We start from the raw sequence: 26016 nt of genomic DNA, 5'->3' as shown, positions 1-26016 counted from the left end.
AAAACCCAAAGGCAGAACTTGTCCTCTTGTATCTTTTGACTTCTGCCATTCAGCAGCACAAAGCATCTTCTGCCTTTTCTGGCTGTTCATTGCATCCTTAGACAATAGCTCCCAAGAAGGGAAGATTCCACATGGATTTCCACTTTGCTTTCTTGCTGCTGCAGGTGAACCTGATCAACCAAGGAGCTCTTGATGCTCCCTTCAGCTGCATCCCTTCAGCCACAAAGGTGGGCTTGGGCTTCAAGTTGGCACCTCAGGAGGGCATCATTGCAGCACGTGGGAGCCAGACTCTCCAGATCTCCTTCAGTGCCACCGTGTTGGGGAGGTTTGAGGAAGAATTCCGGTTCAGTGTGGCTGGATCTCCTACGCCTGCCATCCTGACCATCAAGTAAGGACCCTGGGAGCTTGGTGGGCACATCTGGAGCTGTCTCTGGGACATGCCCCACCTGCCTCCTGTTGGGGTGGAGCAGAGAGAAAAGGTGTTTGCTGAGGTCTTCATCTCTGCTCTGATGCTGGCATTGCTTTAGTGGGAGGATGCCTCCTGCCCTGTGTGGTACCTGGAGCTGGAATGACTCCTCCCTGCAGGGATCTCCCTCTGCCCTGGGCCATGGCAGGCAGTGGGATGGATCAGCTTTGGGCAGCAGCTGCTCTGGGATGTCCCAGCTGAACAAGGTGCAGGGCCCCCAGGGCTTTGGAGATGGGCCAGCCTGGGGCATTCTGCAGCAGCAGCAGTGCTTTTAAAAACTTCTGTCAATAATCCATGCCAGATGGGCAGCAGCAGCCTCACCTCACCTCTCATGGCCATGCTGTGGGGCACAAGCTGTGCTCCCAGCTGCTGTGCCCAGAGTGCTCTGGTGCCTCCTGTGCACAGCCAGGCAAGGGCTGATGTGGGAGTCAGGGAACTGTGCAGCAGGAACTGTGCCAAGGACTTGGGCATCATCCCCTGGGCTGGTGCCATGGCAAGAGATCATCCTGGCCCAGCACAAGGGACAAGGGGTGATGATAGGGGAGGCAGAGCTCAGTGCTCAGCACCACAGCAGCACGAGGCCCTGTCCCTGCCAGCCTGAGCCATGTGCTGCTAGGATAATGCAGTGGGAGCAGGAGAGCTGAATGCTGGCTGCTCTGCAGCTTTGGAACTAGGCTGCTGCTCTTGGGAGGCACTGGGGCAAGGCAGTGAAGAAATGAAAGCAATCTGCACTGGATTATAGCAGTAAGATAAGGGAGATGGATGAAAAAGAACAAGGAAGTTATTACTTCACAAGAACAAAGTGGTGAGTAGGTCTGCCCCCAGTGGAGAAAGAATGATGCTGGCTTTGTTCTTGGAGGAAAAGTGCTGCTTTTTTATTTTGGAGATCAAGAGGGAACCTTCCACCATCCAATAATTGATTCTCCTCTGTCCCTCCCCTAAACTGGTGATGGGATGTTTGTGCATCAGCAGCTTTCTCCTTGAGCAAGGGCAGGTGTCTCTTGTTGAGATGTGTGGAGCAGAGCCAGGGGCAGTCCTGTGAATCCAACAGAAGGCACAGGTCACTGGGCCTTGATTTTTAACCACAAGGCAGAGTGGGCATGGATTGGCATCAGCCATGAAATCAACTGGGGAGTGTTGTGCAGCTTCAAGTGCTGCTTTCAGTGGGTGTTGGTGACTTTTGGAGTGTGTCTGCTGAGTTCAAGGACAGGTGAGGTGCTGTGCTAGATTCAGGACCCCCTTGTTTGGTTGTTGAAGCTGTTGCTCTTGGCTGTGCCAGCTGGTGCACTGCTGACAAGCTGGTCCTTTCCTCTAGGATTCATCTGTGCCCTGTGTAGAAGTGTTGCTGCTCTTTTCAGAGGATGTTTGGGGCTGCCCTGGGTTCATGTGTCAGAACTGTGTCTGTAATGATGGTGTAGGTCAAACTCTGCTGAGAAAGCTCCTCCATGGGAACAGCAGTTCCAGCTAAGAAGTAGCAAAGCAGGAACCTGTGTCTGGCAGGGCTGGTTACAGAAGTTTGTGGGGACACCTTGATGTCCATCCCATTGCAGATGGGGAAAGTGAGGCCCGGAGCCATGTCTGGCTGTGTGTTCAGGGTCCTTCATGGGACCAGCAGCATCCCGGGGGCTTTTCCTGCCTGCCCTGTGCCCAGAGCCCATCAGTGGCTGTTGGCTGCTGGCCACTTGGCTTTAGCTGCCTCCTGTGCCCAGGGGCACTGTGCTGAGCACATGGTGTGTGCTGGTTTGAAAGGCACGGTGCCCTGACCCCAGGTTGGTGCCCCCGAGCCACGCCAGCCGGAGCTTTGCAATCCCTTGAACCAAGGCATTTCCTGCTCTGTCCTCGCCATGCAGGGGCAGCGTCACTGGACCGAGTTTGCACTTCGACCTCCCTGAGCTCGACTTCGGGGACATCTCCTTTGGTGAGTGCTGCCTGGGCTGGGACACAGCGGGAGGGATCTGTGCCTTCCGAGAGAAAAGCATCCCTCCCTCCTGCTCTGCCCCAGCAGCCTCTTCAGGCTGGGAACTGCAGGGCTGCTGGTGCCGCAGGGAGCATTTGGCCATTGTCAGATCAAACAGAAGCAAGGCATAGAAAGTCAGGATTTTCTGGTGTCTCTGTCCTGCTTGAAAAGACAGATGTCTGCCAAGGAAGGTGGGAATCTTCCTGGAATGGAAAGATGAGCCCCTCCCTCCAAATGATGATACCTTTGAAATGACAGGGCTCCCGGGCAAAACTGTGGGAAAAGGAATAACAGTTCTTTCCTAGACTATATCAGGAGAGCCCAGAGAACAAGAGCAGACGTTTGCCAGCTGCCAAGTCCCGTTTTTGTCCTTTGGTGCGGTGAGGATCCCAGCAGGAGGAGCTGTGGGCTCTGGCAGGGCAGTGATCCCCCGCCAGCCGGCAGCGGCAGGGAAGGAGGGAAGGAGGGAAATGCTACTTTTGCAAAGGGACAGAGGGCAGGGGGATGTGGGCAGTGGCTCAGAGCAGCAGGCAGCAGCGGGGAAGGCAGGCAGGGTGGGTGCCAGGCTGAGCTGCAGCCAGGGCAGTGCCGGGGCCAAGCACACAACCTCCCGCAGCAGCACGCGGCCGAGCTCCCATCCCCGAGCGGGAGGAAGGGAAGCTCCGCTCCCTGCCCAGCCTCAGCTCCCACTGCACAGCGCCCACGGCATCACGCCACGGCTGCCAAAAACCCCCAAGGGAAAAGCCCACCCCCAGGGCCAAAACCCCCAAAACCCCTATCCCCCTTCCCAGACCAAGGGGAGCATTCACTACCAAGCCAAAACCCAGAACAAGGAAGGTCATGGACTTTTTAAGGAAACTACTTGCCTTTCCTGAGCTGCTTCTGTCCCCCCCTGCATCACCATGGAGGCACTTGTCAAGTTGCCTTTTTGAAGAAATGAAACAAGTAAGGCAAGAGATGGAACTATGGTTCTGAACCAGGAGATCGATCCTGCTGGATCTGCTTTCATTCCTAAGGTCTCTTCAGCTGAAGGCAGCTGTTGTATCTTTGCTTCTTTGGAACTGTTGACTGTTGTCTGCATGCGGTGAACTCAGTCTCATTGGAGGTTTTGCCATCTGTGTTTGTCCTTGTTGTGCCTCTCTTGCCTCCCTGCTGGAGTCACTGCTGGAGCTGGCAGTGCTCACTGGGATGGGCACAGAGAAGCTCTGGGTTGCACCTGCAGTTGTTTTTTCTCCCCATCTGTGTTCCAGTGCCTCTTGGTGAGCAGGCCCAGGGAGAAGTCTCCTCCCCACAGAGCTGGCCTGGCCAGCCCAGCCAGATGTCCACTGCAGAGCAGCTTGTGGCTGCTCTCCAGGCTCTGCAGGACATCCCCACCATGAGTGGCTACATCTCTGGCTTTCCAGCATGGAAAGCAAATCCCAGAGCTCCAGTGGGGTAAAGCCTTGCAGGCAGCAATCCCAGTGAGCAGCATGGGTGTGATGTCCCCGTTTGTTGGGTGAGGTGGGACCTGGTTCCTCATTGCCAATCTCCAAGCAAGGCTTGGGTGTGCCCCCAGTTGAGTGGGCTCTGAGCTGTCTCGTGCTCAGTCTGTTTGGCCCAAACCAAGAGACGCCTTTAGGATCCTGCGGAGAGAAGCTGCATTGGGGTGCTTTGCCTCACGTTCTAGTTCCTGATTCCATCCTCACTTTCTTTTGCTGTAGCTTCTTCTCAATGCTGACTCACTGTTTATCTATCTTGAAAAGGGTGGGAGTGGTGGCAGGCTTAACAGGGAATTTGACAGCTTGAATTCTCAGAGGAAATGCTCGGTCTGGGTGCACACTCATCACTGGGAGATCACTGGTGCTGGTTTGGGGCAGGTGAGGCAGCTCCTCCCCATCGCCAAGAGAGAAACTTGCAGTGTTCAGCAGGGCTAGGAGTGGGCATTTTCAAGGCTGCAGTCTGCAATCTGTGTCAAAGGGAACTGAGTGACGATTCATTCCTCATGCAGCTTCTGGGTGAGCTGTAGTTCAGATAATCCAGAGCTAAACTCCAGTGCCACTTTCATCGTGCCAGGCCATTCCCAGCAGGAGTCAGGCCACAATGGGAGCCTCAATGGATGTTGGTGTCCTTTCCTAGGCTTTCCCTACACCCAGCGCTGCCGGCTCACTAACAGCTCCCCGGTGCCCGTGACGTTCCAGCTCCGCATGTCGTTCGATGGCACGCAGCCGGCTGTGGACAGCGTGGATCAGATCCGCTGCCACAGTGACCCAGCCTGGAGGAAGGGCGTTCACTTGTATGTGGAGCCCCGGGAGTTTACCATCACTCCCAGCCAAGGGACCATCCTGCCCCAGGGACACCAGGACATCCAGGTACGGGCAGAGTGCAGCCAGAGACGCTTCAGCACCAGGGCTGCAGCTGCACTGGAGCGTGGGAGGGCTTTAGCTCTGCTGCCAGCTTTGAGCATGGTGTGAGTGAGAGATCTGCACTGCTCTGAGGCCTCTGCTAGCTGCCTTACTCGGGGTGTTCCTCAAGGAGCACTGTTTTCTTTCCAAAATCATATGCTGAGGTCACATACCATATGGTCAAGGCCAGAAGTCACTCTTGGGTTCTTGAGAGCCATTTATTTGATTGCAAGTGGGCAGAGCAAAGATGAGGGCAAAAGGTGGCTGTTAGAGAGATGTCATTGTAGAAAGCAGTTAGCTTTCCTTCTTGGTCTGATTTCCCCTCTCCCGGGGAGCAGAAGGATTTGTGTTCACTGCAGGAATCTCCAGTGGGGACAAAAAACTCTGCAGCCATGAACTGCCCAGCACCTGCTGGGCCACACTTTGCCCTCAGCTTCCTGCTGTAAAGCTGAACTCGTTGTGTTCAAGTCAGATTTCTTCTGCATTTATGTCATTGTAGTCAGATGAGAAATTGGCCCCTTAATTTGAATACAGTGGTTCATAGAGCTTTAGTCTAATGTTTTAATGTAGCTGAGCTATGCCCTGATAGCGAGGTGTGTTTAACACATCTGCTATTGCCAGAAGGCTTTTGTTGCTTTGAGACTGTGCTCTACACATGGAGCAGCAGCAGAATTAAGACAAAATCTTCCCTCAAGGGCTGGAGGATATCACACGTGGATAATGAGCTTTTGTAAGGAAGAATTTCCTGTTCTTCTCTTCCACCAGGTGACCCTGTGTTCCAACTCGGTGATGGAGTTCTACAGGAAAATGCTGGTGGATCTGGAGGGTTTTGGCAAGGGAGTGGCATCATTGGTCATCACAGCCAGGTACCAGCCCTTGCCTGGCCTCCCCCAGCCCCTGCCTTGCCCAGGCTTTGCTGGCTGCAGCTGCCAAGGAGAAGTGCTGGTTCATGAGCTCATGTTGTGCCAGCTGGGCATGAGAAGAGCAGAGCTTGGACAGCAGCCTGTGGTGAAAAGCAGCCCTGCTCCCAGCCCAGCAGGGTCCTGGGCCCTTTTCTGAAGGCACCAGGAATGAGATCATATCTTGGCCTGGCTTTTGGTGCTTGAGGTGGAACAAATTTCCCCAGGGCCTCCTCTCTTTCTTGCTGCAAGAGGTGGAGTTGTGCTGGGTGCGAGCACTGTGCATTGGTTTGGGACACAGCAAGCAGCCTGCTGAGAGCCAGGCTCTGGTTCTGTTCATGAGGGCACGTGGCAGGGGGGAAGTGGCTGCCAGCAAGAGTGCTGAGGGCAAGGTCTCAGGAGGGGAAAGCAGCCCTTGGTGTGGCAGCTCAGCTCTAGATTTTCTCCTTCCCTCTGCTTCCCACTCTGAGCTTGAATGTTCTCAGGGTTGAGATCAAAAGTGGTTGTTGCTGCAGCAGAATTCCATCCTGCTGTGCTGCTGTGGGTGTCAGTGGAATGCCAGGAGGGATGCAGTTCCCTGGGGCTGTTCCTTCTCCCATGCAGAGCCATCCAGGCAGTGCCTGGGCTGGCATTTTGTCAAGCAGGTGGGCTGGGGACAGTCAGTGCCTGGAGCTGTGGAGGGAAGGAGCCAGGGAGCTGTAGGGCCTGGGAGGGGCTGATCAGCCACTCTGGAGGGCAGCTGGTGTCTCGTGCCCTCCAAGGCTGGGGCAAGCAGCTGAGTTCCCAGGCAGGGCAACAGCACCATGGCAGAGAAGGGAGTCATTTTTCCTGGGACACTGGAGTTGTGTGTTCCTTGAGCATTAGTGAGCTCTGATCCTTGTTGGGAAGGCTCCCCCAGAGCTCATGGGTCACTGGGAGTGTTACAGGAGTCCTTGCAAGCCTTCCTGGGGAAAGGAGGGGCTGAGGCAGCTGTGGGACAAAGTGCTCTGCCTGGGGCACTTGGCAGCCTCTGGCTGCTGCCTCTCAGGGTTTGCCCCTCCTTGACAAGACCTGTTGGAGTGGGAAGACGTAGAAGGCAATTATCACTGCAGGGCTGTTCAATGCCCATTTGACAGTGACCAGTGTGTTATGCTCTGTTTTACAATCTTTGGGGGTAAATGTTCTCCATTCTCTCAGTATCTCTGATTCCCCTGGGCTCATCTCTTTGTCCAGATGTCTTGTTCCTAAGCTGCAAGTGTCCCCCCACGTGCTGCAGTATGATGAGTGCCTCCTGAAGGTGCCCTACGAGAAGAAGTTCATCATTAGGAATCCCAGCCACCTGCCTGGCTGCTACGGGCTTATTGAACAGGTTTGGCATCCCATCCACCTCCCCCTCTCAAATATTATTGAGGAGCTTATTAGGGGGAAAAAGGGTTTGGACGTGACCTTGCTGGTTTCTATTCAGTCTTAAAGATCTGCTGAGAACAGGATCCTACCCGAATGTAAACTTGAGGATGCAGTTTAACCTGCTGAGGGAACAGTTGATGTTCTAGTCTTCAGGGTGTTTTCTTGTGGGAGATCTTAGAGGGCTGTGAAAGCTGCTGCATCCACAGCCAGCAGTGCCTGTGCTGGCAGTCTCCTGGCAGGATCCCCTGGGAATGCTAAGCCTACAATTCTTGCATCTTGTTTGTGCCTTTTACCTTTGTCCTGGGCATTTTTAAACACGTGTGTCAGTTGCTGTTGCGGTGGATATTAGGGAGTGTAAAGTTTCTTCAGAGGTGCCTCTGAAGCTGCATTTCATTGTGTCTCTTGCAGAAACGCAAGGAGGACTCTGCTGTGCTCTACTCCAGCCCCAGGCCCTGTGGGATTGTCCAGCCTCACAGCACTGCAGAGATCCCAGTGCTGGTGGAAGTGCAGGCGCTGGGCACGCATCGCACCAATGTTCTCATCGGCGTGTTCGGGGATGAGAGAAACCCACTGGTGAGTGCAGGGGAGATGTGTGCCTCTGTGCAGCTGCTCCTGGCAGGCTGCAAAGGGCACAGGGATTCTGCTGGGGAAAACAGGCACAGGCTGCTGTGGAGAAGGCCAGGAGGGATGGGTGGCACAAACAGCTCGTGCCTCACGGGTGGTAATCTCAGTGTCTGGCACAGAATGTCGTTGGTCTGAGCTGGAATCCAGGGTCACTTTAGTGCATTACTCTTGAAAATGCTGTTAACTTTGGAAACATCTGTTTGAAAATGGCATCTCTCTGAGCGCAAAAGAGGATGTCAGAAGACTTCTGGGAACCTTGAGCTTTCTGTAAAAAAAAGGAAGGCTGGCATTTCAAGAGTGGTTGCAAGGATTGAAACTTATATTAAAACATAAGGAAATGACAATGGCAAATTCCCTGAATGGCACCAAACATCTGAACCTGGGCCATTGTGGCACTGCATGTAAATCAGTGAACAGGAAGGACAGGCAATGCAGGCTGTGCCAGGGAGCATGAAGTTTGACAGAACAGTTTCTTTCAACTCTGAGGCTGCTTACCTTAAAGAGGAGGGTTTCTCCCCACCAGAGGAACCAGTTGTTTAACTGTCAGCCTGGCCATAACTAGAGATTTCTTGCAAAGCTTTTACCTTTGGGCCAATCCTTTGTAGTTGGAAAGGTTCTCTTACCTTGATCCTTTTAAATTTGAAGGTGAACATGTAATTATCTTTTTCTTTTTTCCCAAAAGCCCAGCATTTCAGCTGGAGAGTGGTAGCTGTCCCTAAAGAAATACCTTGAGCAGGGATGAGCTGTTTAAGGATTTTAGTTTTCCCTGTTGTGGTTTGTTTGGGTTTTTTTTTTAAATCTTTCTTGCCTGCTTCCTGGGACAGAGAAAAAAGTTATGGAGCTCTGGACGGCTGGCAGAAACCTCCCCAAGCCCAAGGCTGATGGAGTCTGGCAGGATCCCAGCACTACAGCCGATGTATGTATGTCTGTATGCATGGGGAATGCCACCTGAGTCCCCTGGGAGTGTTGGAAAATGTCAGCCAAGCCCCCAGCAGTGTCAGGGAAACATTCCTGATAAATACCTGCTGGAGCTGCAGAGTTTCTGGCGTTGGGTCCTGGGGGGGCTGTGCTGGCTGTGCTGGCTGTGTCTGCCCCTGGATGTCTCAAATCTGCCCTTTTTGCTTGCCTTCTCTGTCTTTTCCTCTCCCACTGTGCTTTTTGCATGCCCACAAGGTGTTCATCCCTGTCCTCTGCAGTTCCTCAGTGCAAGCAGTTGCAGCTGCTGCAGCAGCTCAGTGTCATTCCTGGGCTGCCTTTAGAGCAGACCTGCTCCAGCCTGGATTGGGAAGGGCTGGATCAAAGCATTTCTCAGTTCAAGGTGCCAGCAGCCAGCCAGGGGCTGCATCCTGACCAGGAGCTGCTGGTGCAGGTGTCCCTCCCTCCCTCCCACTGCAGGTCTCTGTTCACAGTTACCTTCTTTTCCAGAGATGAGCTTCACCCACCTAAATTCAATCCCCAACCACCAAAGGAGATGAGAACATGTTTGGATTGCCCAGCGTCTCGATGGAGGCACTTCAAGGCTGGAAAGGAGGAGGCAGCCACAGCCCTGACTGAAGAGCAGGATTTGACCCAGTCTTCAGGAGTAGAGGTGGATTTTCTTGTACACCTACTGCTTGTGCTGCCTCCTTAGCCTGCCACCAGCAAGTCATGCTCCTGCTGAGCTCCCTTTTTGCTGCCCTGCTGTCCTGTGCCCTGACAGTGGCAGACAGTGGCTGGACATGGGGGGAGTGGGAGGGAGAAATAGGAGAGTTTTCCTTGGAGAAGCTCACTCAGATCCTCCAGGCCTGTGTTGAGTGTGGCATTTTTTGCCTTGTTGCCTTCCCAATGCAAGATGAGGCTTTTATCTGCATCATGATGGGAAGAGCTGCAGCTTCCTTGCCACAGCAAGCTGGGATGAGTCCTGATCTCCATGTGCCCTCTTCCCAGCCCAGCCAGACTCCCTGTTTGCAGGTCTCTGCTGTCACCCGAGAGCTGCTCTTGCACTGCTGGCCCTGAAGCTGTCTTACAAACTGAGACTTGGCAAAGTGGCTGTCTCTTCCTGCAGGCGTAGGGAATGGCTTGTTTTTCAGGTGCCACCACAAGCTCCTGCAAACCCTCACCTCCCAGCAGGCCTGGAGGGATTCAGGTGCTCCGTGGGCGCACCTCACACTGCCCTGGAAGCGGAGAAGGGAAGAGGGAATCTGTCTCCCTTGCACACTGGCAGTGTGGCAAGCAGGGCTGGAGCTGCCAGTGCCACTGGTGGCCCTGAGCATTGGCCACAGAGGGGCCTCCCATCCCTGCAGGCCCAGCACAAAGTGCTGCTGGAGCAGCTGGGTGTTGGAGAGGCCGTGCAGGACACGTTGTGGGGCTGCCCAAGGACGCTGTGCAGCACCTATGGAGGGCACTGCTCCCCCTGCAACTCCTCAGGTGGTGCATAGGAAATTTTTGCAGGAGCTTTTGCTGTAGCACCTTGAGGAAGCAGCATTTAAATCAGAGAGAGAGGGGAAGAGCCTCAGGAGTCAGATGAGCTGGGCTGGGAGTCCTTTGCTCAGCTCCAAGAGCTCTCACTCTGAGTCTCCTCCTTTTCTAAAAGCAGTAAGTTTTGAAACTTTTTCAAGGCAAGTTGTGCATCAGAGAGAATTTCTAGTGCCAGGAGACATCCCAGTTCACTTTCATGTAATGTACTAATGAATGCATTGACCCGTGAGGATGGGAGGAGATTTTCCCCATGGTCCCTGCACTGGTCAGTGGCATGGATGCAGGATGAGATCAGGGTGATTCTGGCAATGTTTGGAGAATAGGCCCCTCTGGCTGCAGCTGCACTTTGCTCCAAGATGCTCTTCTGCATCCATTTTCACGCTCAACAGCTCCATCTCTCCTGTCTTCCATGCAGGCTTCCAGTATCCTGCCAGTGTCAGGTGTGCTGCAGCCAGGAGAGAGCCAGCAGGTCTCCTTGCCCTTCTCTGGCCACCTCAACAGCATCTCCAGTGCCACGGCGCTGTGCCACGTGGAGGGAGGCCCCAGCTCCGAGGTGCTGGTGCCCGGGGAGGCCTCACGTGTCAGCTGCTCCCCGAGCCCCCAGGAGATCAACTGTGGCTCTGGGGCACCTCTCAGGGAGAGGTGAGTAAGCCTTCCATGGGTTCCTGCTCTCTCTCCATGGGTTACTGTCCCTGCAGGGCTTCCCTGCTCCAAGGACTCTGAGCTCAGAGGTGCTGCATAGCAAAGGCCAGAAGCAGCACAGGGATGGCCACTCTTAGCTCCCTGCCTCCCAAGAGAGGAAGCACCTTCTTCTGTTGGGACAGAGCATCTTCTTCTCTAGTTTAGTGGTGAGCCCTCCTGGCTCAGATGCTGCCTTCAGGGAGCTGGGCTCTGGCCCTGCCTTGGCACTGCCTCTAGAGGTGTCTTTAGCTCCATGGTGTTGAGTCACATCTTCTTCATCATCTCCCTTCTTCACCAAAACAGTGGGATTGTGGTGTGGGCAGGCGTGGGGCACAGACCAAACCTTGGTTTGGGTGCTGGTGCTGCTGCAGATGAAGTCCTTGCAGTGCTGATCTGCCAGGGTTCTCCTGATGGTGGGACAGCAGCCATAAAAGCTCCTGTCCTTGGGGCTCCCCTTCAGCTGCAGCAGTGGGCAAGCACAGGAGAAGCTCTGCTCCAGCAAGGCAGCCCAGCTCAGGACACAGAGGCAAAGTGTGCAGCTGGGAGTGGGGGCTGCTTAAAGCAAGCCTGTGCATCAGGACTTCCTTCAGGCCAGGCTGAAGTTGGTTTCGTGGGGAGGAGAAGGACGAGGCTGCTTCAGATGGTTTCCATAGCAGACAGCACCAGCTGGCTTGGTCACAGCTGGCTTCCAGCAGGAAATCTGGCTGACAAGAGCCTGTCTTGCAGGAGAGCAGTTCCTCCAGCCTTTGCTTTCTGACTGATAGGACTATTCTCATTTAAGATCAGGCTATGAGTTGTTAAAACCGAGGCTCATGGACAGAGACTCTCTAACTCGTTAAAGTTAGAAAGTGGTATGTTTATTAACCCCGGTGGGTGGCACCAGAGTCGTCCCTACAAGGCGTGACCGTGCTGTACAAGGTTCTTTGCCCTCTCTTTATTTCCCAGGATCTTACATACAATACATGTGCACAACCCCAGCACTTCCCCTCCCTGCTCTGTATTAAAATGAGGTCATTAGTCCTTCACACCTGTGCAATTCTTCTCTGGAATTGGGTTGGTGGTCTCCAATTGGGTCAGTGGTCTTAAGGGATGAAGTCAGGAATGTCTTCATCAGGTCTCTGTGACCCTCTGGCACCATCCAAGGTCCCCTGCTTAGTGACTGATTGACATAAAGCCCAGGTGCTAACCATTGTTCTACGGGTTTCAGTATGTTCTTTGAACAGTTCACTTACTCCACTTCCTTCTATCAAGAAGCTCATCATGGTAAACAATATAACAATCAGCTCTGGCTTAAGCATCTAATCATCATTAACCTATGATCTACCTGTCTAACTGACATCCTGATCAATGTGAATTGCTTCTAAGCCTCAGCTGAAATCTGAACTCTTTAAATTCTTGCTTCAGCTGTGCCCAGGGAGAAGGGAGCTGAATGAGCTGAGTAAGAATTGCAGGAGAGATCAGCAGACGTTGGCACTCTGTGCTCTGCTTGAAACTGGGAAGTCAAGAGACAAAGGGCGTTTTCAGGCACAGCGCAGAGAGCTGGTGGATCAGCCTTTGGCAGTGGGCTGGAGGTGTCTGGCTGTGCCTGGAGAGGGAGCTTGCACAGTCAAGCCCTTCTGATGGCAAGGCTCAGGCTTGGCTGGTCCTGGAGGTGCCCTTCCACCACTGCCCTCCCTTGGGATGTTCCCAACCTCTGTGGGTTGAGGAGAATTCACGGAAATGGTCTGGCGCTGCTGCCTGGCCTCAGGGTCAAGGAATGAAGTGCAGGGCCAGCCAGGACGAGTGAGCCCAAGGTTCTGGTGGTGACTCTCAGCCATGTTTTCTGTTTTGTCTGCAGAAGGGAGCTGAAGCAGCCACCTCAAAAGCTTGAGGAGGAGGCAAAAGCCTTGGCGGAGGAAGTGAGGCAGAAGGAGAAAGAGAAGCAGAAGAAAGAAAAGAAGGGTGTCTCTGTGGGGAAGGAACCTCCAAAAGCAGAGAAGGGGAAAACCAAACCCCCAGAGAAGAAGGAAAGCAAGGCCCCAGAGAACAAGGACACCAAAATCCCACCAAGGAAGGAAATCAAAGAACCAGAGAAGATGGAAAACAAACTTCCAGAAAAGAAAAACAAACATCCAGAAAAGAAAGAAACCAAAATCTCAGAGAGGAAAGAAAGCAAAGCCCCAGAGAAGAAGGAAAGCAAGGCCCCAGAGAAAAAGAACACAAAAGCATTAGAGAGGAAGGAAACTAAATTCCCTGAGAAGAAGGAAACCAAAGCCCCAGAGAGGACGGAAAGCAAACTCCCAGAAAAGAAATACAAACCTCCAGAAAAGAAGGAAACCAAATTCCCAGAGAGGAAGGAAAGCAAGGCCCCAGTGAAGAAGGACACCAAAGCATTAGAGAGGAAGGAAACCAAATTCCCAGAGAAGAAGGAAAACAAAGTCCCGGAGACGAAGGAAATCAAAAGCCCAAAGAAGGAAAGCAAAGCCACAGAGAAGAAGGAAATGAAAAGCCCAGAGAAGAAGGAAAGCAAAGCCCTAGTAAAAAGGGAAATCAGAATTCTAAAGAAGGAAACCAAATCTCCAGAGAAGAGAAGCAAACCTCCAGAAAAGAAGGAAACCAAATTCCCAGAGAGGAAGGAAATCAAAATCCCAGAGAAGGAAATCAAAGCACCAAAAAAGAAGGAACCCAAAGCCCTAAAGAAGGGGGAAGCCAAAGCCTGAAAGAAGGGAGGAACCAAAATCCCAGAGAACCCAGCTGAGCTGGAGAAGAACTCTTTATTTTATTCACACAACTTATTTTATACAGTTTGCCAAACCTAATGTGCAACTTTAGGTAGTTCATCGATTTCTTATTACTAGTTATGCCAGTTATTCTGTTGGATAATAAAATATATTTTACTTGTGCATCAAATCTCTCTGTTGTATTCTTTGTATTGTTACCTATTCTCTTCACTGATTCTCATGGGACAAATCCCTTGTTCTTGCAGGTGCATTTGTTTTTCACCCTCAGATCAGATTGTTCACCAAGTCTCATTCTCAAAATAACTTCACATGGGAACTTGTGACTGCTTAGCTGCACTTAGAAGAGATGACAGGCCAGCTGTTAATATAGCAGAACAAGGCCTGGTTTCATAAGGCCTTTCTTTTATCATTATTCTACCTGTCTCTGACATCTCCCCCTTTTTGTTCATTTAAAAAAGGCTCCTATGTTCTGATGTTGAAACAGCTCACTCTTGGGAGGGTATGATCTCATGAAGGTTATCACTCGTTATCTGTTAGATATGGGATAAGATACATAAAAGACCAATTCCAATCAACAAAACTTACCCAATTCTGTCAAGTCATTGACACAGGGTTTTGCAGCATGAGCAAACAAAAGAATAATGTCCAATGTCTCTTAGGGAAATGGAAAGAAATGACCATTGTTTCCAATTAGCTGAGAAGTAGGAGAAGGTCCATTAGCTGGAAATGTTGATCTTGGACATCACTGAATGTCCTCCTGGCAGCTGGAACAGGGAAGAACTGAAGAAGGTTGGGAGGAGCACTGTCCCATGATGATGCCATGAGGCTTTTGTTGGCCAATTGCCTCTGTCAGTTTCCAGGCACAGCTGTGTCTTGGCAGTCCTACTCCTGTTCCTGTTCTGGCCACAAAGGCTGCAAGGGGATGAGGTTATTTCTCTTTCCACTGGGCCTCATTTCTTCAGAGCTGATCAGTATCTGATGGAATGAACAGGTGACTGCTTTGAGCTGTTGGTGATAAAACACAGGCATCTCTTCTCCTGAAGTTAATGAATCAATTAGGCTTCCCTGTGGACACTCCATTGGGATTTAGATGGGATGACCTTTTTTCCAAGTTTCTAATGTAAATATTGCATGATTCAAAATGTTAGTCATCCAAATTTCTCATGTACATATTGCATTATTTGAATGTTCTTAAGGCGTTCATTCCTCTTCTTTTTTGTTTTTTAAGAATGAGATGCATGTCTTTTGTTATGAGTATGAAGAAACAGCGTAGTAAAATAATACACGTAGTAGACAAGAAACTTAGAGCAATTAGGAATAATTTAGATACAACGATCGGGAATATTTCAAATAGCGGACAAAACTAACAACATAGGTGGAATGAAATAAACAGAAATCTCTGAAATAATGTACCATCATCCCAGAGTCTGCAAACAGCTGACAAACCTCGATTCAGTGGGGACTTGGATAATTATTTCCAGATCATAATTCCCAAGCTCCCTTTAAAAATAGTTCAACTGTCATGTACAGATGGTGAAATTGCAAAGTCAAAGCAACTCCAATCTAGTTTTGATGCAGAAAACATCTGGGTCTGTTGGCAAATTCCTGTCCAGGTAGAGCTAAGGCCTGGCCACCACCCAAGCTCTAAGTGGGAGAGAATTCCCTAAATGTAATTTTAAACAAGGCTCCTAAGAATAGCACTTAGGAGTAAAGGTCTAGGGGTGAAAGAGGGATGAACCATCCAATAGCCGTCTCCTCCAAAATCTCCTCAGCATGGAGATGCTTTAAACACAGCAAACTGTTGGAGTGGTTCTGTAATAACAATTGGGACTGCATCTGATTGCTTAGAGTAGATGTCACAATACCATCAGTTTAGAGAAGACTTCTGACAAAGCTGAGATATCATTTCCTGGAACTCTGAAAAATACTTGAAAATCATGAGGCAGCACTAGGTCAAACCATGGAGCCCCAGTGCAGAGCCCAGCTAGAGGGGTAGTCTGGTCTAAGAGATACATGAGCAGCTAGAGAACAAAAGAAGGATCCTGAAATGACACGTGTCTTGTAGATAATTACACCAAAAGATGGTAAAACATATGAAAAGCTGGCTATAAAAACAGGAATAGAAACATGAATGTATTTATGACACAAAAAATGCAACAAAGGAAACACTGAACAGCTCACTCATAAAATTTATGATATCTCAGATTAAATAACACTCAAACCTGATATAAATTCCTTTCGACATCAATAGAGCTTAACAAGATGAACTCAATAAAACCCAGTCCTAAAAGGATTTCAAATTAATAAACATAATTTCATTATCACCTTAGTAGAACAAATAGCACACTCAAGAGAACTCAATGTTAATTACTATTAATACCGAACATAACTGGATCCATAAAAAGCTGGAATAGATCATTGCTGAAATGACGTAAAACTGAATCTTAACATTTATAAAATCTACCAAAATTTACTTAATAAAACTTAACCTTATTCAAGAAGGTAACTGAGCGTTACAATATTTGGCCTTAATTTAACAGAATTCAAATGAACATTCTTAAAAGTTATAGATATGACATGATGTAACTCAGTCTAAGGTTATTAACACAAAAAGACAACTTAAAGGTGAACAAGCTGTAAGTGAAATAACAGCATGATGGTCTGCTGGAGGGATTAAAGTTGTAACAAGCATATTAGAATTAGAAGTAAATCAGTTATGAGTAAAACCCATGGTAACTGCAAATTCCATGGAAACAGAAATTCAGTAAGACTTTTCAAAGTGCAGGGTTACTGGGAAATAAATATAATAATGTGCAATTTAGCATATTGCTGAACAACTCAACAGCTTTTAGTGACAGTATCTGGCATCATTTTATATGGCAAATGTGTTAGCATTCTTGTTAAAGAGATCAGACCATGTTAAAATTTGATAGGTAATAAGGCGCTGCATTTACCGCTTTTCAATCTCTCCAGTAACTGTAAAACTACATAAAACAATCAGAATTTAGTCAGAAACTAAAATAAACTTTTAAAAACCCTAGAGCACCACGTTTTCAAGGCACACAAACACAGCTCTGGGCCAGAGCAGGGCCTGTGCCGCCCACAGGGGAGAGGGAAGGCGCTGCCCAGAGGAAAACTATGGGGAGAACAGAGGCCATCTAAACTGCAATGACATAACTGTACACCTGTAAAGCTTCTCTCAATATTCACACAGTATGCATCCCTTAATTGCCAGAGCCAATCATCTCATTTTCCATCTCCCAGCAGGGCCCTGCGGCCGTGAATCCAGCCCGCCGGGGCTGGCCCGGCTCGGCTGCCACAGCCCTCCCGGGGCCGCTGCACCTCTGCTCCCCAAAACACTGCGGGGAAAAGAGCAGGGGAAAAGCAGCAACACACAACAAACCCTACAACCTGCACACAAAAGATAAACACAGAAGAGGCACAAGCTGCATTTTATTGCACATTCTGACAACAGTCACTGACTGAGAGTTGCATTTCCAAGGCCAAGATCTGTCTTTTGAGGTACCTCAAACTCAGAAATACCATTTTTACTAGATGTGTACAAGGCCAGGCCTCACTGGAGGCACAGCTTTTCTCGCAACTCTGCATCATCTTGAACTGAAAAAGAATTAAGCAGTGTGCTCATGAGTCTGGCATCTCAGCCAGAAAGGCCAGGTATTAGAGGGAAGAAGTCAGCCTACAAAATCTGATTATTTTTTCTCTTCCATTGGCCTGTCAATAATGATAATCAGAATATAATTCCACATGTTAACATGAAGGTGTTTGTATTTTCAGAAGCAGGAACATATCTATGAAGGCTTTTGAATTCTCTTCAAGGAGAAGGACATTTGAACCACTAACCCTTTCTTAATAGAGAGGCCCAGTTTAGCTTTTCACTGAAGATGTTAAACCCAAGGGCAGTTCATGCAATGCTGTCTTTACATGTCGCTGTAGAGACAGGCAAGCCACCTATTTCTTCATGCACAACAGCCCATCTTTATTCTTCACAGTTCATATTTCTATGGTTTTCTGAAGGCATTGTGTTTCATTTTAATTGCTTAGTAACTTAGTGCAACTCAGTTCATTGGTTAGTAGTTGCTCATGTAGGTGTCAGTCAAAACCTTTCCTCTCTAACGCCGTTTCCATTCTTGTCTCCTGCATAGAAGATGTGGGTAGAAGTCTTTCCTCTCACAGGTGCAAATTCCTTTCTCACAGGAACTTGTCAGGCTAGCTGTTAGCTGTACTTAGCCCAAGCAGCAGGCCTGAGCCATCATTTTACAAGGGTAACAAGGCTCTTCTTTTATAGGGTTTACCTATATGCAACATTGACATACGATTCTTTCAATCTTAAAGAATCATCTTTAATTTCTTTCACGTGAATTTTGACCTTTGTAATATTTGTATATGGTAGATTTGGAGTTCAAATCTGTTTTGAATCATGCCTTCATAGAATCCCAGACTCATGGAATCATTCAGGCTGGGAAAGCTGTGTGAGACCATGGAGTCCCAGCTGTGCCCGATGCCCACCTTGTCCCTGAGGCGACTCCGGCGTTTCAGGGTCTCCCTGGCCCTGGCTGCTGTGGGAGCCCAAGACAGAGAAGTCCAATTCAGCACGACCTGTCCGGGCCCCTCAGGCAGGCCCCGGAGCTGCAGGCAGTCTTAGCAAGCTCAGCTCTTCAGTGATTCTCAGCTCATTTGTGATTTCAGCTCTTGGCTTGCTGAGTGCCTTTGGCAGATGCTGGCAGAGAGAGGAGAAGGCTGTGTGAGGTTCCACAGAGATGTCTTTATTGATGTCTTCTGACAAGGTCTCAGGGACAGCTCTTCTGCAGAACAGGGCAGAAGTAGGGCTTTATATAGGGTACAGGAGTTTTAGAAACAATCCAATAGTGAGGGTCGAGGCGAAAGTGAGCTGTGGGCTTAGAGAGATAAGCAAGGGTCTGAGGGTGGAAGAGGGGATTCTTAGGTCCAGTCATCATGACCAGGCATTTCCTGTCTTAGGCTGCTGAATGCCATGGAGGCATTGCAGGCCCTGGGCCTGCTACAACTCCACTTTCTGTATTTAGAAAAAAGGCCTATTTCTGTATTTAGAAATGGGGCACACTCTAGTTGAATGTCCAAAGCATTTACCTGTATTCCCATTTCTACTCGCTTCAGAGACCATTCTGGATTAACCAGCAGTCTCTGAGTTCTTGTTTTCTTCATAGCATACAGCCCAATTCTAGTAATCACAGGAACTATAGGCTGCACTTCTGCTTCTGGAATAATTGGCCTTTGGGTAGGAACAGCTTTCTTTTGTGTTAGTGGGGTAGTTCTGATCTTGTTCTTCTGATATTCAGTGCACACTTGAGTGATGCTAAAGTCAAGATCATACTCTCTTATTGCACACCCTTCTATTTTTAGGGCACTTACTCAAACATTTGTCACAGCATTCAGAGCTAATCTGAATGAGTTTCATGGGTGGATGGTAAGCCTCATGCAACCCACCTTGCACAAATGCATAGCTACATCCCCAAACATTTCTCCCTTCCCACAAACGTGCATTTGTGACTTTCAGGATCTCATTTAGGGCCCTACGAGAGTGGGGATCACAGGCCCTCCCTTGGCACCGGTACATCCCAGTTACGTTGTACCTGCGCGGTATCGCACTGGCTCCTGTTACAACCATGGCAATGGCTATAATAGTTACCACCTTCTCCATCATGTCCATGGTTTCTCTAAGTCCATATATTCACGGTTCCAGGTGAGCTTCAGCTTCAGTTCTTTGTCACCTGGCATCAGTTTCCAGAATTCCTCAGGGGCTTTCTTCACTTGGGAGTGATGGATCCAGGCCTGCTGTTCTTTGATCTTGATTGCAGTAAAGGTAGTGAGGAGCACCTGGAATGGTCCTTCCCACTGCAGTTCCAGGGTCTTTTCTGCCAAAGACTTAACATACCCATAATCCCCAGGTTGTACATCATGTACTGGTCCATCCAAATCTCTGTTTTGAGCTCCAGCCACATATTTTGCAGTTCCTCTCACTTGTTTATTCAGGGCTATCATATACTTGGGTAGGGTTTCCTCCCCTATTTGTGTAGGTGTGGCTCCTTCTTGAACTGCATATGGTCTCCCATATAATATTTCAAAGGGGCTCAATTTTTCCCTTGTCCTTGGTTTTGTCCAAATTGGCAATAATGCTAATGGAAGAGCCTGGGGCCAAGATAGGTTTGCCTCTTGTCCCAATCTCACAATTTGTTGCTTAATCAAATGATTCATCTTTTCCACTTGGCCACTCGATTGAGGATGATATGGGGTATGCAGCTCCCAGTCTATCCCCAGGTGGTGGCTAATTTCTTGCACAATTTTGGAAACAAAATGCGGCTCTCTGTCTGAGGATATGGTGGCTGGAACCCCAAACCTCGGGATTATTTCTTGCAACAGTGCTTTGCTTACCTCTCGTGCTTTAGCTGTCCTAGTAGGGAAAGCTTCTGGCCAACCTGAAAAGGTATCAGGCAATACCAAGAGGTAATGATATCCACCCTTCCTGGATAATTCTGTGAAATCGATTTGCCACTGTTGCCCAGGTCCGCAGCCTTTCCCAATTTGTCCAACTTTAGGCTTTGGGATGTTTTTAGGATTAGTTCAGAGGCAAAGACTACACTGACGAGTTACCTGTATTACTGTGCCCTGGAGTTTCCTGGCCATAATTTTTCCTTTCAAATTGTTGTACAGGGCATCTACTCCCCAGAGTGTTTTTTCATGTTCTTTTTGCACTGATGACCACAGCAAATAGGAAGGCGGTACAAGTTTCCCTTCCTCTGTTACAGCCTGTCCTTCTTGATTATAATTTGCTTTTTTTGCCTTAAAAAGTTTCTTATCCTTTTTATTGTACACTGGCTTACCTTCAATAGAAATGTTTCCATCTGGGATCAATGTTGCCTCCACTGTCTCCTCAAATACCTCACCTCTGGCTGCGTCTTTTGCCTCTCTGTCCACCAGCATGTTCCCTTCTTCCAATTCAGAGCTCACTTTTTGCTGTGCCTTAATGTGCATGATGGCTGCCTTCTCAGGTAGTTGTACTGCACCTAGTAGTCTCAGTATCTCTTGTGCATGTTTAATATTCTTCCCTTGTGAATTCAACAGTCCTCTCTCTCTCCAAATGGCTCCACGTGCATGAACCACCCCAAACGTGTACCTTGAGTCCGTGTAGATGTTAACCTCTTTTCCTTTTGCCAGCTCTAAGGCTCGAGTTAAGGTGATTATTTCAGCCTTCTGTGCAGAGGTGTTTGCTGGTGAAGACTCTATTACCTCTCTGCTTGTGGTAACCGCATATCCAGGGTGCCTTTTTCCACTGATGACATAGCTGCTTCCATCAGTGAACCAGGTCTCAGCATCTTCAAGTGGGGTGTCCTTCAGATCCGGGCAGCTGGAGAAAGTGGCTCCAGTGGTCTCCAGACAGTCATGGATCACTGCTTCTCCCATACTCCCACTGAGGAAGGAAGCTGAATTCACAATGTGAGTTACCACAATTTCAACACCATCTTGTTCTACTAGTATAGCTTGGTACTTCAGAAACCTCTGTGGGGAGAGCCAATGCCCCCTTTTGCCTCAAGGACTGCAGACACCGTGTGGGATACCAGCACAGTAATTTTCTGGCCCAGGGTGAATTTGTGTGCTTCCTGGATGTTCACTGCCACTGCTGCAACAGCTCTGAGACACCCTGGCCATCCTTTAGCTGCCGTGTCCAGCTGTTTGGAGAGATAGGCCACTGCTCTCTGGTACGGGCCTAAGTTCTCTGCTAATATTCCCAGGGCAATCCCTTGTTTTTCGTGGGAAAACAGGAAAAATGGTTCACTCACGTCTGGAAGTCCTAGAGCCGGAGCTGACATGAGGGCCTTCTTTAGTTGGTCGGAGGCTTGGGTTGCTTCTTTTGTCCACTGAAGATCTCTGCTCCCTTCCCTGATCAGGGCATATAGAGGTTTAACAAGTAACCCATAGTTAGAAATCCACAGGCTGCACCACCCTGTCATGCCTAAAAAGGTTCTCAGTTCCTTCAGTGTCTGAGGGCTCGGGGTCTGGCATATTGCTTCTTTGCCATCCTGCCCCAAGGTCCTTTGACCAGCACTCACCTCATAACCCAGGCAAATGACTGTTTGCCTCACCATCTGGGCTTTCTTCTGGGATATTCCATACCCGTGCAGGCCCAAACAGTTTAGGAGGCTTACCGTCCAGTGCACGCGTGTCTCCTGGGTCTGGGTGGCTGCTAGGAGGTCATCCACGTACTGCAGCAACTGCCCTTCTCCTGGTGGAGGTTTCCAAGACTCTAAATGCTTGGCAAGTTGCTCCCCAGATACAGTGGGAAGTTCTTGTACCCCTGTGGTAATACATACCATGTGAGCTGCTTCCTCCGTGCAGTTTTGGGGTTCTCCCATTTGAATGCAAAAATTTTCTGGCTGGCCTCGTAGAGAAGGAGGCAAAAGAAGGCATCCTTCAAATCTAAAATGGTAAACCAGGTTAGTTCAGGTGTTAAAGGAGTTAATAAAGTATAAGGGTTAGCAACTACTGGATACAAGTCTTCAGTTACTTTGTGAACAGCCCTTAGGTCTTGTACTAACCTGTATGACCCATCAGGCTTTCTTACTGGCAAAATGGGGGTATTGAAATCAGACTGACACTCTCTTAACAGTCCTATTAGCAAAAAGTTTTCTATGATTTTGCTAGTCCCTTCTCTGTCTTCCTTCTTTAGGAGGTATTTTTTAACCCTTACTTGTTGTTCCCCTTCCTTGAGCTTAATTTGTATGGGCAATGCATTCTTTGCTCTCCCTGGTATATTAGAAGCCCATACACCAGGGAATATTTGATCCATTATTTTCTTGAAGTTTTTCTCTTCTTCACTTACAATTTCAATTTGTTTGATTATTAACATTAGGCTTAACAGCTCCACATATTGTTGGTCCTTTACCTCCAAACTAATTTCTCCATTTTTCAATATTATTTTTGCATCCAGCTGCTCTAGCAGATCCCTGCCCAAAAGTGCAGCTGGAGCATTAGGCATATATAAAAATGGATGAATCTCCCATTGCTTTCCCAATTTATACTTTAATGGTTTGCAAAAATATGCTCTTTCAGATTGACCAGTAGCCCCCTTTACCATAACATAATCATTTGTTAGAGGTACAGGACCTTATTCAACACTGACAATGTTGTCCCTGTGTCCACTACAAATTCCACTTCCTTTTCCTTGTTCCCCAGTTTAACTACAACCAGAGGGTCCCCTAGGGTAGGGCCCTCCTGTCCTCCTCAGTCCTCCTTCACATGAGCAACCAGCCTTTCCCCCAACCCCCAATCGCTTTTTCTCTGTTCATCACCCCTTCTTCATTCTGGGCACTGGTTTTTCCAGTGTCCAAATTTCTTGCAAAATGCACATGGATCTTTTCCCACTCGGGGTGGTCCTTGTCTTGGCAGGTCTTGCTCACGTTTCTCCTTTTCTCCCGCCCTTACTACTGCTACTAATTTCTTCATCCCTGGTTTATATCCTCCCTCCCGATTACTAAACACTCTCCATGCTTCATCCAATAGAGTCTCCAAGCCTCAGCTATTTGGGCCCCGGATCTTCTGAAGTTTCCACCTGATATCTCCTGTAGATTGTCCGAAAAATAACTTTATTAGTTGTTGTATTCCTTCATCCAATCCAGAGTCCAGGGTGGTATATCGCCGCATCGTGTCCCAGAGGTGATCCAAAAATTCAGAAGGTGTTTGAGTAGGACCTTGTTTAACAGCATATAAGGCTGACTAATTTATGGTTTTAGGAATTGCTCATTCTAGTCCTTTTACTACAAAGTCTTGGTATCTCTTAAGCTGTGCCCATTCATCGGGTTCATTGGGATCCCACATCGGATCCTGAAGGGGAAACACATCTTTGATATCCTCTTGTGCTGCTGCACAAGTGTCTTCAGCTAAATCCTTGGCTACCTTCAAAAGCAACTGCTTCTCTGTTTCTGTTAAGGCATCAAGCAGTAACTGCATGTCTGCCCAATCAGGTAAATGCTGCTTAGCCATAAACTTCACCCTTTTAGCAACCCCTATTGGGTCATTCCCATAACCCTTAGCAGTCTTTTCCCAAGCCTCCACATCCACTGAGAAAAAGGGGACCTTAATCATCCTTGGTTCCCCATTAGAGGTTATAGCCTGCCTTAAGAGTGCTTGTATGACTCCTTTAGTTTGCTTTCTAGTTGTTTGTGGGGGTGGGTTCAGTCTGGTTTGCCTTCTGGCCCTTGATGCTATCAGACCTTGCAGGGAAGGCTCAGGACTTGGTTCAGATTCATCCCATTCACTATCACTACTAGGCAACGGTGGGTAAAGCCTCCATGGTTCCCTTAATTCAGGAGTTGGTGGGGAAACCCCTCCCTCAATTACTGTTTTTCCCAGGGCAGATGAACCAGAAGACAAGTTAGGGGAGGCTAAAGTTGGTGAGGATTCCAATTTTACTCGTTCCTCTACCCTGCCTCCTTCCTGCTTTCTAGGGGGTGGTAAAAGTGCCTCTACTGTCTCTTGTTCTAAGATCTCTGTTGCATGGAGCACGTTCTACAACACTGTTTCAGCTTTTCCCTGTTAGCTTTATTATCCTTCTCAAGAGCCAATACCAGTGGATCAGATGGAGGCCTAATCCCACAATCCCTTTGCCACTCAGGGGGATTTCAAAGGCTGAAAAACATAGCAGCATAAGTCACCTCTTGCCACTTCTATTCCCACCTAAGGAAAAGCATGAACTGTAATAGAGTCTCATAGTCCAGTGTACCATTTGCTGGCCATTTCACTCCTCCATCAAGTCTATAGAGTGGCCACCACTACGTGGAAAGTTTGACAAGTTCCCTTTTAGTTTCACTGCCACCATAGCCCACCAGCTCTTTCCAGTGTGTTAAGATACACCCTAAAGGGCTTCCTCTGGGAATCTCTTTGCTTTCATTTGCCCCCATGTTTAGGACCCTCTTTTCCACAATGTCTTTTGATCTTATCCCAGTTCTTAAATTTCACTTGGTATTCCCTTGGTACAAAAATATACTGGCAACACTCAACTCTAAGAATTTCCACTGCTTTCTTTAATGTTCCTGAAACCCCATTTTCCAACAACTCAAATATTTTACTGCTATCCCGTAACTCTTGACCAATTGCCAACAAAATTCATATAGTTATCTGGGCAGCCTTTTGTTCCTTTTTATAACAGAGAGACAAGTTCCAGTCTTAGGTATTAACCACCTGTACCCTTGCCAGACCCACGAGTCCTGACAGACAGCACACCGAAACACGATCCACAGATCACAGCAGCAATCTTTCCTTGGGCAGGGGAATACCCCTGAACCAGGTTCTCCATTCCTGTGCCTCCTGTTCCTGCTCATATAGTTGTGCTAGCAAACAAAAGGGATAAAACAGCTTGTTAATTAATTTTCTCCTTTTCTCTAAAAAAAGAAAGGGTTAGCAGGCCTTCAAAGGCAGGGTTCAGAGCAGCAGCTGTTAGGGAAAGAACTTGTAGTTCTACAAAAAAGGGGTGGGAAAACTCCTTTTGATTCAATCTAATGAAACCACACCATGTAGTTAGGTACTCCACCCAAGTTGCAGGTTACTAATAATTTATTAAATCAGGTCCTCTGTTAAGCTTTGCTCCAGGTGTATTCCTATTAAAATATGTTTAAAAATTGGAAGCAACTTTTCATACACTGTAGACAGTGTGCAGCTGAAAGCAAAGCGTATCTCTTGTCATGCTGTAACCAAAGGACAGATGGAAACCTTGCAAAGTATCAGTCAAGTTCTGGCAGAAATTTGACGATTCCACGCTGCACCAAGAGCTGTGTGAGTCACTACTATAACCCATTCCGAAGCTTTTTGGACTGCTAACCAAATTTCTCTCACCCTTTGGTGGAAAATGTTACAGAACACAGAGTTCAGCTGCGTATCTGGGCACCAAAGAAGTCTCTCAGCTACCTCTGCCAGCACTACTTCTGGGCTCTCTGTTTTCTGCATACAACCAAAGCCGCTAAACCGAATTTCCCCTTTCTTGCTGACAACCTGACTCCTAACACTAATAGTTTAGGCTCACAAAAAAGAAACAGACAGGGGTTTTTCACGACCCCAAACACAACAAAAGTTTTAACAAGGTCCTGCTGAAAATCACACAAACTTTGGCCAGGGCACAGCACAAATCCCTCCACAAGAATTGGGGGGGTGGGGGTAAACCATCAGCACTTTAAAATATTACCACACACTCTAGCAACTGCAAACCTCACATACCAATAAAATTATCAAAACACGCGCTCACCAAACTCTCGGGGTTTTACAGGGAGATAAAAAGAGGTATCCCAAGGCTACAAAGTCTGGACTCCCCTCTGGTTACCCAGGAAACAAATGACTGCCTGATCACCAGGACTGTGTCAGGAATAGTTGTGGGCTTTCCATTCACTCTTTTAACTACTAA

General features: G+C 48.5%; 2 protein-coding genes across 2 annotated transcripts in view; one reads left to right on the top strand and one right to left on the bottom strand.

The window, feature by feature from the left end:
- Positions 1–26016, bottom strand: part of LOC135292503 (hydrocephalus-inducing protein-like) — a 267908-nt gene that overhangs the window by 186924 nt on the left and 54968 nt on the right. The gene's annotated exons all lie outside the window — the stretch shown is intronic.
- On the top strand, positions 132–13695 carry LOC135292465 (hydrocephalus-inducing protein-like). The gene is made up of 8 exons (XM_064406665.1): positions 132–388; positions 2317–2384; positions 4539–4771; positions 5570–5670; positions 6916–7051; positions 7498–7662; positions 10586–10812; positions 12689–13695. Exons 1-8 carry the CDS (start codon positions 132–134, stop codon positions 13548–13550), a joined length of 2049 nt encoding a protein of 682 aa, XP_064262735.1. The 3' UTR covers positions 13551–13695.

This window comes from Passer domesticus, unplaced genomic scaffold, assembly GCF_036417665.1.
Source record: "Passer domesticus isolate bPasDom1 unplaced genomic scaffold, bPasDom1.hap1 HAP1_SCAFFOLD_37, whole genome shotgun sequence".
Lineage (NCBI taxonomy): Eukaryota > Metazoa > Chordata > Aves > Passeriformes > Passeridae > Passer > Passer domesticus.
The sequence above is the reverse complement of the archived record's forward strand: the minus strand, read 5'-3'. Positions and strand labels throughout refer to the sequence as shown.